The sequence below is a fragment of the Paralichthys olivaceus genome, chromosome 14 (assembly GCF_024713975.1).
Source record: "Paralichthys olivaceus isolate ysfri-2021 chromosome 14, ASM2471397v2, whole genome shotgun sequence".
NCBI classification, from domain to species: Eukaryota; Metazoa; Chordata; class Actinopteri; order Pleuronectiformes; family Paralichthyidae; genus Paralichthys; species Paralichthys olivaceus.
The window spans coordinates 24,092,501-24,106,982 of NC_091106.1; the positions used below are offsets into that span (position 1 = coordinate 24,092,501).

At 44.8% G+C, this 14,482-nt stretch overlaps 2 protein-coding genes across 3 annotated transcripts in view; both read left to right on the top strand.

The window, feature by feature from the left end:
• The window catches only part of sult6b1 (sulfotransferase family, cytosolic, 6b, member 1), an 8,851-nt gene extending 1,685 nt beyond the window's left edge, over positions 1-7,166 (top strand). The window contains exons 2-9 of one of the 2 annotated variants that reach the window (XM_069538817.1): positions 686-755; positions 945-1,385; positions 4,106-4,218; positions 4,587-4,676; positions 4,799-4,925; positions 5,074-5,168; positions 5,592-5,748; positions 5,889-7,166. In XM_069538817.1, the coding sequence (XP_069394918.1) occupies positions 1,190-1,385; positions 4,106-4,218; positions 4,587-4,676; positions 4,799-4,925; positions 5,074-5,168; positions 5,592-5,748; positions 5,889-6,016 (906 nt within the window). In that variant the 5' untranslated portion in view covers positions 686-755; positions 945-1,189 and the 3' untranslated portion in view covers positions 6,017-7,166. The remainder of the gene's footprint in view (positions 1-685; positions 756-944; positions 1,386-4,105; positions 4,219-4,586; positions 4,677-4,798; positions 4,926-5,073; positions 5,169-5,591; positions 5,749-5,888) is intronic. The other variant, XM_069538818.1, reaches the window with a different exon arrangement.
• Positions 7,167-7,466: 300 nt separating this feature from the next.
• znf365 (zinc finger protein 365) lies at positions 7,467-14,321 on the top strand. The gene is made up of 6 exons (XM_020109117.2): positions 7,467-7,621; positions 8,093-8,736; positions 8,874-9,183; positions 9,566-9,737; positions 9,877-9,926; positions 10,230-14,321. The coding sequence occupies exons 2-6, from the start codon at positions 8,103-8,105 to the stop codon at positions 10,453-10,455; spliced, it is 1,392 nt and encodes a 463-aa protein (XP_019964676.1). The 5' UTR covers positions 7,467-7,621; positions 8,093-8,102; the 3' UTR covers positions 10,456-14,321.
• The last annotated feature ends 161 nt before the right edge of the window (positions 14,322-14,482 follow it).

Sequence of the window (14,482 nt, forward strand, 5' to 3'; positions counted from 1 at the left end):
AGATGTGTCGTCCATCTTTATTGACAGTTGACTTCCACACCGGGGGTCAGAGGACTGTTAACTCCGGTTTAAGATCAGTTGTGTGGTTGTGTGTGTGACTGGTTCGCTGGGGGATTGTTGGTCGACTCCTCAGCTTTTTGTGTGACAGTGCTTCTGTGTCCTGCTCTAATGTTTCCCCCCTGTGCTGCAGGACTAAACTGTCTCAGCAGCTTGTCTCCGTTAAAACAAATGTTTATTCACCCTCCTGGAACACAACGCCATTCATTCTCTGCTCCGCCTCACCGGTCACGCTCCATCATCGCCACCTCCACAGATTCCCCTCTCGTCCCAGTTCACTGAGTAACTTTGAAATAAACTCAAGACGTCCCCGTGCCTCCTGTGTGTGTGCTGAGGCCTCTTTATCACAGATAACCCTGATGATGTCATAGTGACATCATCTAGTTTTGTGTATTTTTCTCTATATTTGAGTTAGAAAACACAGAGTTATTTATTTATGGGACATTATCTGTCTGCTGTGAAGCAGCAAATCACTGGATTCACTTTAAAGAAAAGGGGGAACAGAGAAAATGTAGGAGAAGGAGGAGAAGACTGAAGTTTCTATTTGTAAGTTTCTGTTCTTTAAGCGTCTGAAGTGGAATCTGGTCTCTGGAGGCTTTTAATCTTCAGTTTGTGTTTTTCTTTGGAGGTCGGTTCGACCAGTCGGACTCTGAGCTGCACAGAAACCAGAGCGACACGATGATCGGACTTTAACGAAGGTAATTTATTTGTGTGTGTGTGTGTGTGTTGAATTTGTGCAAGTATAAAAATAAAAACTATATAAATAGGAAACAAATTAAATATAAATGTATTGTGCAACATGTTGTATGTGAACACTAAGATTGTCAGCATGTACCTCCCATTAGTCACACCAACATGTGTGTGTGTGTGTGTGTGTGTGTGTGTAGCAGTGGGAGGTGCTTGTTGCCTCCTCCTTTTGCTCCACACACAAACCCTGTCTCTCTCTCTCTCTCTCTCTCTCTCTGTCAGTGCTCCTCGCTCGCTCCTCGCAGACGGACACTCAGAAAGCAGCTTCTCATTTTCCTGCCGTGTGTGTGTGTGTGTGTGTGTGTGTGTGTGTGTTGAAGTAGAGCTGAATCTCTCGACCCTCAGTGAGAAGAAGCAGAGTTTCCTCTGACGGCTCAGATTCAGGATGGACACTAACACCTTCTCGGCCAAGCTGCAGTCCAGGATGCAGATGGCAAAGCAGATCAGTGAAGAGGAGAAGCTCTACAGATACAGAGGCGTCCTGTACCCGAGCATCATGTGCCCTGAGGACCACCTGACGGCTCTGGAGAACATCGAGGCCCGAGAGGACGACATCATGCTGGTGGCCTATCCCAAATGTGGTGAGTGACCACATTCACTAAGACAAGAAACTGATGCTGTGACCTCTGACCCATGGGTGGGTTTATTTAGGATTCTCACCAGCTGCAGGCCAAGGGGCCCAAGGAATCTGGGGCCCAAGGAATCTGGGGCCCAAGGGATGAGGGGCCCAGGGGATGAGGGGCCCAGGGGATGAGGGGCCCTGGGGAAGAGGGGCCCTGGGAGCGTCTGTTGAAGATTTGTTGTTGTAAAATCAAAAAGAGCTCCGTTAAAGTTGTAATTTCCTGAGTGAGGTTTTTCCTTTGTTCCTGATCCTCATTTTAATTCTGAACATCTGCCGACTTCATGTTTGAGCTGCACGGTCAAATGTTACTGTCGTCACAGGGAGGATTTTAATCTGTGGCAAATATTTTATCTTTTGTTAAAAACTGTAGAAGTGTACGTTATGTAAGTTATTATCTCGTGGGAACAAGTTGATAATTATCTTGTGCACACGAGTTAATATCTGCGTAGTAAAGACATGACTGGTTGATGCTTTATAGACAACACTAAATGTGTTTGCAGCTTTATAGACTTTGTTAATTTAAAGCTGATGATTACTACATAGTCCTTTCCTCGCCTGAGCCTGTTTTCCTTCAAATGATTCCTGACAAACTTGTGTCTCTGTGCAAGAGCAACAAGAATCTCACTGTGTGACATTCCCACGTATAATAAAACCTGATTAGCTGAGTTTTCTCCATCTATGGTACAATGTGTGCATCTAAGTGATTAAAACACAAACATCTTCTTAAAATATATTTTGTGTGTACAAGATAAAAAATAATCATTTTCTGAGACTTCAGGGCTCCGAAGAAATGTGTTCCGCTCAGGGGACAAAGTCATTCAGCAGCAGTGAGTTCAGTAAGAGAGCAAACAACTACACACACATGTACTGTCAAGTACCACATTAACCTTTTGTAACTGAGTAAAAGTAAGTAGTGTACTTCATCATCATGGCCTCTTGAGTTTCTAACGTTACGCTGAGATTAGAGGAAATTACTATTCTTTTTTTAAATTTCCAAAAACTTCATAACATTTGTTTGCTCTTGGTTTGAGGAGTTTCCCACAAACACCTGCACTGAATGGGAGGAAATACTGGAGTCAGTGAAATGTAAATGTAGTTAGAGTTTAGTTGCTTTGAAATCATTCAGGAACAATCTGACTTTTATTTTGTCGAAGAAAACCAAAGTGTTTTCTCGACACGTTCAGCGAATGACGATAACATTCTGCAAATAAAGGAGTGGACTGAAACTTTGAAGTGGATTTTTACAACAGTGACATAAAACATCCGACACCAAACTGAGAGCGGAGGCCCTGAAGAGAAGACTACAACTCCCATCATCCCTCACTGCTTATTGTTTTGATCAATAATATTAATCACCTGAACAAACCGTCTCCAGCTTCAGATTCACTGAAGTGACTTCAAATGATTGTATTTTCTCTCATCGTGCGTTCGAACAGAGAAACACTTTAACCTTTCACCCCTGAAGCTGAAACAACCACTCTCCTGACATGACTTTGCAGGAATGATGGGAACTCTCACTGCACGGATCCTTGAATGAACGCTGTGACGCTCTATTGATGTTTGACGGCAGCTTTAATCCCTCAGCTCTCGTTGTGCGGTTTCACTGGAGGAAGTGGCGTGACACATTCCTGCCGTTGCTGCAGTGCGTTCCAGAAATGTGTCCTGTTTACTTTTTGAAAAGGCTTTCGCACGCAAGCTCAGTGGTGGAGAGACGACACGAAGACAGACGAGCTAATTACCTTTGGAGGAATGTCAGGTCGCACACACCCATCCCACATGTCCGAGCATATGTAGGGGCCCGCCTGGACGGGGCCCACGTTGTTATAACACAGATTATTTATCTACGGGCGTGAGACCATGCATGCCATCCTCTGTTCTGTCCAATGGGACGCCTCTGTTGAGCGGCCTTCTGATGCAGGCAGTTGAGAAGAGGATCAATCCGTCCTTCACCTCATCAAGTTTATCGTCTGCTGCTGTTTACGACTCTGTCATTTTTTTTTTTTTTACCTTTAATTAACGTCTCTGCTGCACCACGTGACTCTGATGATTGTGGAAGAAGCAGAAATGTTTTGTGAAAACCTGCACAGATGACTGAAACCAGCAGGAGCGTTGGGGTTGTGTTCTTCAAGCATTCGAGACGTTTCTCTGAAGTTAGACTTTGATGACAGTTGTAAAAATTCACATTTTCCAGATCCCAGACCAGGAAACTTTCACAAACTCTAATCGAGTTTTGTGAGCGTCTGAGCAGAAACATACTTGAATAAAGTCAGATGACTTCATACATGTTAAAAACAACAGGAGCTGAGCCAAAGTAAAAACTGTGAAATACAAAGTCAGGCTGAATCCAGAGGGAAATTGTCGTTATTAGAACAAGACCGAATGTGTGGAGATTATTCCAGAGATTACATCACCAGAGAAAACTCTCCGATCATTCTTAGAAGAGACGCAGGATTGACAGAGTTGTTGTGAGGACGAGCTGAGTGACCTGGAGGCAGAACACAGATCAGTGACATAATAAACAATGAATTCAACTGGGAGCTGGAGCTGGAGTCAAAGTTAAGAAGCTCCTGCACAGAGAACAAGGAAGCTGGTGTTCTGCATCATTTCCTCACATTTCCTGCCTCAGCTGAACTTTACATGTTGAGCAGGATCAGAACAGTAACAGCTTCATACCTGCAGGCTTCAACTGGATGGTGGGGGTGGTGAAGAAGATCATCGCAGAGGCCACAGGGATGAAAACGGAATCCAGGATGCCGCCGCTGATCGAGTTCCTCGGACCGGACGTCTTGAAGGTATTCACCGTGTGTGTGTGTGTGTGTGTGTGTGTGTGTGTGTGTGTGTGTACGGGGGGTTTCGGACTTGTGTCTGATTTCTCTGGGATCATTTAGAGAAAGTGAATTTAACAGAGGCTGAAACTTCTGGATTCTTTTTAAAGAAAATGTTGACTTACCGGTTTAAATGTCACATCTAATAAAATGAAAAGAGTTGATTCAGGTCGATGAGGAAAATGTGCAGATCAGCTGTTTCTGAGGATCTTGCGTTTGAGGCCATTTAAACCAGAGTGAATCTGCAGCAGCTGAAACTCCTGTTGGTCTCTGACCGGTTTCATTCATGTGCATCAAAATAATCTCTGCAGTTATGTTGAAAACTTTCCTCTCAGCTCATGGACCAGTCTCCTTCTCCGAGGTGTCTGGGGACTCACATGCACCCCGACAACATCCCCACCTCCTTCTACACCAAGAAGACGAAGGTAAAAACCAAACTCCTTCTTCAAAAGGTCAACAGGTCAAACTCTTTCCTTTGCTCTCCGTCCTCACCGGCACCTTAAGAGTTCAGTAAATTAAAAAATGTGTGGTGTTGTGTTTTGTTCAGATGCTGGTGATCTTCAGGAATCCTAAAGACACTCTGGTTTCTTTCTATCACTTCACCAACAACAACCCGGTCCTCCCGTCCGGACAGTCCTGGGAATCTTTCTTCTCCCACTTCCTGAGCGGAGACGGTGAGAAAACCAGCAAACACAGGAAAACTGACAGCGTTCATTAGTTCAATATAAACCAGAGACACTGATTATAATTGTTAATCTTTAGAAAGTTCAACCAAGTTATGATTTTATGTGTGTGTGTGTGTGTGTGTGTGTGTGTCTGCAGTTCCTTGGGGATCGTACTTTGATCACGCTTTGGCCTGGGAGAAGAGGATGAATGACCCTAACGTCATGATCGTCACCTATGAGGAATTAAAGCAGGTAACGCACACACACACACACACACACACACACACACACACACACACACTTTTTGTTTATGATATTTAGAATAAATTAAAATAGGTTCAAACATTTCATAAGATTCTGAAATGTAGAAGTTGTGAAAGTGTTTTAACATTAACATTCTAATCTTTGTTGTTGCTTGTTACTGGTTCACTTGTTTTCAATATGAGCTCAAAATATCTTATTTGTTAAAATGAGAATTTCTTTTCTGATGCTAAACCTGCTCAATTATTTTTCAGTCAAAAAGTAAGACACATTTTCAGAAACAAGATTTTTCAGCAGCGTCGTGTCTCAACAGTTTTTTCTATTTCTATTCTCCAAACATTCCTTCAGTGTTTGAAATGATTCTGTTTGGTTTCAACGTTCACTCCGTGAGTCTGTTTGTTTCCTGTCCTGCAGGACCTGAGCGAGGCCGTCCGTCAGATCTCCAGCTTCTTCGGTTTCCCCCTGACGGAGGCTCAGGTGACGCAGATCACAGAGAAGAGCTCCTTCACCTCCATGAAGGAGAGCTCGGCCAACTCCCACGGCCCCATGGGAAACGTCATCTTCAGAAAAGGTGCACGAATTTTGTTTTATAACCAAAATGAAACTGCGATCCTTTGGCTCAATCAAAATCCCATTTAAATTTTTCCTTTTGTTCTTATTATTTTGAATTTAAAGAACTTTAACTGTGCCACGTGTTTTTGTTTCGCGCAGGTGAAGTTGGGGACTGGAGGAACCATTTCACACCTGAGCAGAGTCGAGAGATGGACGAGGCCTTCGACAAACACCTGGCAGGGACCCGGCTGGGAGAGAAACTTCAATACCAACAACACTGTCAGTAGGAAGCAAGGAAGCAGGAAAGGAAGGAGGGAGGGTCTGACACTCGTCCCCTCAGTCAGGCATTAGACGGATCCTTCGCCAACTCGTTTGGACTGAAACACTAACACCACGTCAACATTTAACCATTCTCACCTCAGGCTGTAGGGGGCGTTATCAAAGACAGGAAACACGGCCTGACAGTCTCAGTTCAGGGCCAAATGTCCCACTGTGACTGGTTCAAGGCAACATGGATGATGAAGAAGAAGAAGAAGTGGATCAAGGTTTATTCTCAGTTTTAAAGTCTGTGAAGCTTTGATCTGCAGCATTGAAGAAAGAGTGTCTCAGGTGAAACACAGGAAAACAGAAAGTTATCGATTTTAAACTTTGTCTCTGATGAAACAAACAAGATACGACATGTTGATAAATCAAAGTTTCTCTCAGAGGATTTTTCTTCTCATCAAACAGAAGATATTCATATTTCTTCAAACTGTTTCCTCTCTCGTGCAGCTGAACGTCACCGACGTCTGGATTAAGTCAAACATCAGTGAATGAACATGGGCGACCTGACAGATACCAAAAGTGAAGCTTTGCATTATTTTTCATGAACCCTACCTCCTCCTTGTTAGTAGATGAGACAAGGACCAAACTAAAACACCTCTCTGAAGTTTAGTTCTTTTCTTCTCTCAGTAATTTCACCTGAACATTTAACGTTTATGAAAACTGAGTAAAACTTTCTCAAAGTTTCAAAGATCATTTTAACTCCTGTGTATTAAAGCCCTAGATTTAAACTGTAGTGCCCCCATGTGATCGTATCGACAAGTACATGGTGACAACTGCAGCTGAATGTTTACATCCTGGTTCTTTTTATTCACTGATGTTTGACACCTGATTAAAACAACACTTGAGTTTTCTTTCTTTCTTCAGCTACGTGAACTGATGAATGAATCCTGGACATAACTTTAAACTGTGGCAATGAAGCAAAACTGTGATCAGATTATCTCAAATATACAGTGTACATCATACTTTATATTACACATAGTACTGTACATCACTGAGCAGCATGATGCTGAGACCAATTCTACTTGATTCTGTAAGTTCTCAGAGGTTAACACGGTTCCTGTCTTTATTCGTTCATACTAAGTTTTACTATATATTAATAAAGATGCAATGGATGCTTCACTTCATGCTGGATTTGATTCTAGAGGATGTGGCAATGTTTCATATAATAATAATAATAATACTAATTGTGTAATAAAAATAATAATATAGAATTTGCTCTTTACTTAACTCACATATTTTCTATATTTTCATTTAATATTAAATATCTAGAACTTTGTTAAAAAGACTTTTTTTATATTTTAATGTATAAGACAAACAAATATTTCTCAGTTCGAGTTTTATTTCATTTTATTGAGGAGTCCGGCCCGGAAACAGAAACTCGTTCCTTTAATTTTGAAGGGGCTGACCGGATGTGTGTCACTCTCTAAATGAACCTGTGGTCCTCTCTTCTGGAGGAGTGACGTCATGCTGCTGCCTCCCCGGTGTGTGTGTGTGAGTGAGTCCGACGTGATGACTCCTCCGCACGGTCACAGTTAGACCTTCACCCCGCTGCCGTTCATCCTCCGCCGGTAAGAACCGGAGCCGAGTCCCGGTGCTGATTCAGCGGGGGTTTGATGTCTGAGCTAACTGAGCTAACGTTGGCTAACAGAGCAGCTAACAGAGCTAATATCTGAGCTAATAGAGCAGCTAAAGGAATAGCTAAGTGGGCTAACAGAGCAGCTTATAGAGCAGCTAACTTTGAACTAACAGAGCAGCTAACAGATCAATGAACAGAGCAGCTTATAGAGCAGCTAACTTTGAACTAACAGAGCAGCTAACAGATCAATTAACAGAGCAAATATTAGCCAACAGAGCAGCCAACATAGCAGCTAACTGAGATAGCTTCAGCTAACAGTATTCATTTTGAAATGAATTAGAACAGGAAAGCAAATCCTTGCTTCGAGAAGCTGGAAAAGGATAAATGAAGATAAATAATACACATTTTCCTTGATACCCAGTTTTCTGATTCACGTCTTCAGTTTTCTCTTCCTGTTTTGCAGGTGCAGCGTGATGCAGCAGAAGTTGTGTTCCAGAGGTTGTAGTTCTTTCCTCTTAGAGAGGAATGGCCAGGCCTGCGGCGCCATCACCGACCCCATCGACCTCCCCTTCCGCTGCCCCCGCTGTGACGAGCTGGAGCGCTTCCACAGCCTGGCCTCACTCCGCGCCCACCTGGAGTACCGCCACTCGTACCGCTCACCGGACGTGGACACCAGCGGCTTCAGCATCACCGGCAAACTCCCTGACCCACTGACGGCGGCGATTCCCTGGCATGACATGAGCCTCCCGACACGCAGGGGGCAGCAGAGCACAGGGCGGCCACCTCACGTACGCTCCCTCAGCGACAGCAGGGACAGCGGGTACCTCCACTCCTACAGCTCTGTGAGGAGGCGGACCCAGAGCGTCGGGGTGGGAACGCAGGCAGAGGATGAGGAGGCGGAGGAAGATGAAGAGGACGGAGGATCAGAGGAGGAGGACGAAGAGGAGGAAGATGACGATAGAGACGGCGGCAGAAATGAGGAGGACATTAAAAGGAAAAAGTCAGATGCAGGACACCATCACTTCCTGTTTCCTCCTCTTGCTCATCTTGGACAACCAGCAGATCTGGACCTGGACACGGATCTGGATCCAGACCTGGACCTGGTCGGTGCGTTCAGATTTTCTTACTTCACGTTTTTATAGAAGTGGGTTTTCAGGTCGTTAAATGTTGATCAGAAGACGTTTCAGTGATCGATAATCATGGTGACACCTGCAGTGACTCATTTCTTGTCCTGTAACCACCAGAGCAGAACTACTACTCTGGTCTGGAGACAGCAGCAGCCTCGGCGGCAGTGCATCGGCGACTGGCCAACATCCTGCGGGCGGCCGACAGCACCATGCAGCGGCGGCTGGCCAAGGTGAGCACGGAGCTGGCCCAGACGGACACGGAGCTCCTGTGTGAACGCGCTCACTCGCAGCACCTGGCCCAGGAGAGGCAGGAGGTGGCCGAGCGGGAGCGGTCGTTGAGCCGGCAGGTGGATGTCGCCGTCATGGTGATTGCGGCTCTGAGGGAGCAGCTCAACGCCTCAGAGAATGAACTGGAGCGACGAGAGAGGTGAACGGGCAGCGGCGCTGACTGACTGAGAAACATAGATGATGTCACCTGAGGCAGCATTGGTGTTTGAGATGCATTATGGGTAATGTGGGAGCTAGGTTTGAGGAGCTTTCCTTTAACCTGTCAAGTTGTCTGTGCACGTGCGGGAGACCAATGGAATTATGGGTAATTTGCTCCCAGGACGTGCTCAGTTCACCTCTACACTGAGAAGACAAAACTCTGACAAGGATTTCATACAGTCACAACTGACCTGAAAAAAACCGATAATGCAGACTTGGCCAGATTTAGTCTCTTGTTCCTTATTCTCAGATCAAAGGGAATTATGGGTAATTTTTTTAGGGTTATTGTCGGTATCATCTGTTCACGTTGTTTGTTTTTCCAGGGAGGTGATAACTATCCAGAAGTTTTTGGAAGCAGCGGCTCGACAGGAGACGTGTGGTAAAGTTCGAATCCAGCGCTTCATCGAGGACCTGCTACGGCGCATCGCTCTGGCCGAGAGGCTGGTGGAGTACTACCAGGTTAACGGCAGTCCGCCGCAGTGCAACCACTACAAGGTACAACAACAGAGCACACACACACACACACACACACACACACACACACACACACACACGCACAGAACTTCAACTGGTTCGTTAAAAGTTGAAGAAGTCTTGACTGCTGGTCCTTGAGTCACGTCTCTTGTCTTCTCAGCACCACCAGCAGCCAACTGATAACGGACATCACAGAATCACTAAAAGCAGGTGAGCAACCCGTCGCTCTGTGACATTAAACCAGCTGAGGTCGTAAAGCTGTGACTCAGTTCTTCTCGTCCCCACTCCCCAAAGTTACACAGAGCAGAGTTTGTTTGTGATCATCTCAGGGTGAGGACCATGGTCCATATTCACAGTCAAACATCAAACTGCTGATTTAAGGTTAAGAAGCTGTAACAGCATGTTGTGTGTTCAGCCCATAGACTGTAAACAAAGAGGTTCAACCTCAGGGGATCTGGAGATCTGGTTCATGTGGTTTACACAGACATGTCCATGTTCTCTTGTCATTTCCAGGTCAGCAGGAGGTCCGCTGTCCTCGTCTGGTTTCCACGACAGCAGGACGCCCTTTTCCTCCCACTTCAGCGGCCGTCCTCCGTTCTCCAAACCAGGTGGAGACCGAGACCGGGAGCGGGAGCACATGGAGCGGCTGGCTCAGTCGTCCAGGCTCTTCTGCCGACCCGAACACAGAGACGACATCTGGAACCACCAGCGCCGCCGGTCCGCCGGGTACGAGGCCTAGACATGTAGGGAGACGCCAGGGAGAGGGGGGGTCAGTGGGCTCAACCTTTTTACACAATGACTTGATTTCAGTACGATAATCTGTGGAAAAGTTCAGTAACGTCAAAGTCACAAGGAACAAATCACGTGCTGATGTTATTTTAAAAGTTATCTTGCATTTGATATTTCCCATAGATTATTGAACTGAGGTGAATGTGACTGTAGATAAACTGTCACTGCTCAAACAGAAACGTGCGACAGCTTCTCGTCTTCTGTCAAATTTAACAGCACAAATCCATCAAGTTCAGTTTGTCTCAGTCTTTACTGAAACGGATGTTTGGTTTATTTCCTCTGCTCTTTGGACAAACTGTAGTTTTTATTTCCTGACTGTGAGTGAACAACAGACGAGGTCTGATCGTGGAAACGAGTCATTTACTCAGTGATGCTGACGACTCGTCCTCTCCTCTGGTGGAACCTTCACATCTCAGCCTGCTTCTCCCTCAAACTCCCCGTCAGTCCAGTCATCTTCTTCCTGTCTGTGCTTTTTAAGGTCAAACTGCTGAAATTATCCTGATAGTTAAATGTTTGGAACTTCCTCCACCAACAGACATTTGTGAAGTATTTGAATGAAGTGTAGGTTCATTTAAATATAGAGCGTCGCCCTGTGGCGAGAGAGGAGACGGTGGATTTCCTTTTTCTCGTCAGCTCTAACAGTCAGTGACGGGGACAAGTCCAGAAAGTGGAGCCAATGAAGTTCCTGTATTCTGTGTGATGACCAATGAGTGCAGGTGGGCGTGCATCCAGCTCTCAGCCAGGCTCCACCCCCACTCAAAAAACCCAAGATGGCGCTGGACAAACTCACAAACCGTTGAGTGACGCCTCCTCGCCGCTCTGGTTTGCTCTGTTAGGCACAGACATGACTTTGATGACATCAGATCTGGGTCGAGCTCATTTTTCATGTTGGCTTTCGCTCGAGTGAGTGAGCTTCACGACATGAGGGCCAACACGCACACGGATAACTGTACATAACGTTACATGTTTATTATTTACTGTGAGTTCACTGTTTCCCGACAGTTGGTCCTTCTGTACGCAGCGAACCCGCCCGGCGGTCTGACCCCAGAGCAGGATGTTACACCAGAGATACGGTGGAGGCGAAAATCAATTAAGTATAAGCCACTTAACTCAAAAGGAGCCGTGCAGCCGGTTTGGGAAGGAACGCTTGCGTCCAACATAAACCAGAAGATAGAATCAGTTTCATCTTTCCAGAGCGATTCAGGCCGTGTTAGCCTAGCTTAGCACAAAGACTGGACGGAGAGGGAATCTGCCAGCCTTCATCCATCACTACTCAGTGACGGAACAAGTAGCCTCAAAGATTGAATTCCTCCGAGCCACAGAGCGACGTGTTCCTTCATTACCATGAACGCTTGACGATCAATGAAGAATGAGTAGAACTAACCAGACTTGTTCTTAAATCAAAGCTTCAACCCGTCTTTGTGCTCAAGCTTTGGCGAACTGGAAAATAAAAAAGTTTGGTTTTATCCTCCATTAGATTATTTCCTGATATCAGAAGCCGCGATCATGCAGCTCGACCAAGTTCTGCAGGACACCACACACACAGTATAACGAATGTACCGAGTTAATGTTCTAGCTCAACGCTGAAAGAGACGCTGCGTTTTAAGACCTGACTCTCGTCCCGTCGCTCGTTCAGGCTTAAACTCGCATCCTCGTCGGCACAGAAACGGGTGGAGATTCTCCAACAAACCGAATGACGTTGTATCAAACGCTTTCATCCAAAGTGACTTATCAGTGCCGTGAACACATTCAGTACATCTGCAGTAAATGAGTCGTGGCGGCTTCTTTAACACCATCGCTCCTCTGTTTACACGCCATGTTTTTGCGCTCATCCAATCATAAGAATGTAAATGTAAAGATGGTATTTGGTGTAAAATGTGCCCAGTACTTAGTTTTCGTTGACAGTGTTAATAGATATTTTATATACGAAGCTATTATGTGTCGTCAAGTGGAATTAGTCGTCCTTTAACTTGGCAGAACATTAACCTGAGTCACTGATCATTTTTGTTTCTCAGCATTGGTCCGCAGGTCCTGTAAGCGTCTTTAAATGATGTCACTTTAAGTCTTTCGAGTGTTAAACTTAAACGTCCATCGGAGGATGATTTCTTTCAAGAGAGTTGATTTTATAAAAAAAAAAAAGAGTTGCATCAATAAGGTGTTTAAAAAGTGTTTCATGGATCGTGCAGACACCTTCCAGAGGCCGAGGCGACGTCCACACTGACACGTTTTATTTTTAAATTAAAGTTATCTCCGTCCACGTTTGAACTTCGTGTCGGAAATAATTCAACAGGAAGTCGATTGTCTCTGCAGTTGGTTGATCAGTAACAGAAACTCCTCTGATGTGAGAACAGTGAAGAACGACGACGAGGTGGAACTGTCACTGACAGGAAGTGTTAGCGACGCTCGTATTATTTTCTGTTATTAAGCAACGGACTGCAGAGACAATCTACTTCCTGTTTACAACACATGACCAGTGTGCGTGAATGGTGACGTGACACGTGTGTTAGTGTGAACGCAGCCTGACCAGTGGTCGTGCTAATCATCTATTTTTTATTAAAGTCTAATATATATATATTATATATATTAAAACATTTGAATGTATTTATTGGATGTTGATATTATTGTTCAGCCAGATAATGTTCTGTACTTTTGTTTCTCATCACTTTGAGTTATGATCATTTGTTGTCACCTGATGCTACGTGTTAAATGGAAAACCGTATATATTGAATATAAAGCGTTAGTTATCAGTTCAAAGCTTTGTGGGGGTGAACTGGGATTCGTTAAGGTTTTCATTCCTCTGCTTCTCAACACGTGGAAACCTGATCTGATCGATTCGGACAAATGATCCACAAGGGTGTGAGAGAGTTGAGATCCGTGTGCGATTAACTAGACTTCAGCACCGATGATCTGAAGAGCTGCTGTCGATTAAAAACCCTGAAACAACCGAGAACACAGAGAACTTGAATTTGATTGATTGATTGATTTGAGTCAACTCAACATCCGTCAGACAGAATAATAATAATAACTTGTTTGTTTCTTCCACTGAGTCTGATGGAACCTGTGATCCAAACAGCAGAGGTCACTGAGTCGAAGGGTTTTTATGCAAACAGCAGCACTGACGTGTGAGTGTGTGTTGGTGGGTATCTGGTGTGTGTGTCGGTGTGTGTGTCTGGTAAATGATTTCTGTTGTTGAGTTTCTGGTGCTCAGTCAGAAGTTGGTAGAAGATGCATGATGCAGCCCAACAACTACTACATATGTAGCTATTGTGTTACTGTGAAAGCATGCTCCATATGTAGCCAAGAGTACTTGTAAAATACTGTTATCTTGTACTATGTGTACTTTTGTAGCAGAGCGAGGTCTATTTTAATGGTGTTTGAAGGAGAGTTGCACTAAACCAGCCGAGGGCACTTAGCGTGAAGCAGTTGGGTTTTACATGACGGGGAGTTGTGTTCTGGACAATCAGCACGGTTCACGCACAGGTCTGGAAAAGAAACTTTATTCCTTCTGTGGAAAATGTGCAGGATCTTTGGAAGGAAACAGAAACAGAGACGAGGGTGAAAACTTAATCGAACAAGTTATTTCGTAACTTTCCTCCTTTGCGTCGGTGGAGATGAAGTGAGTTTTATGTTTGAACCTCCCTGAGTTCGTCATGTTTGTCTGTAGGGATTTCGTTTGCAGAAGTGATCTCTAGTTTGTGCCTTCACTCCAAACCTCTGTCGTCTGTATAACACTGTGCAAAATGCAATACTGTGAAGAGCTGGAAACGTTTTCTGTTCTGTGTGGAAACCAGAGATTAAAGAACAAACATGACACCAGACTTCGTGTTGTCGTCGTTGCTCTTCAGAGATGTTTCTGTCTCCAACAGCAGGAAAACAAAGACGAGGAGGAAGCTGTGATTTAACGTTGCAGTACTCACAGACGACAACACGATGTCACCACAGTCTCATTCACACTGTTGGTGTTTCTGATGCTTCAG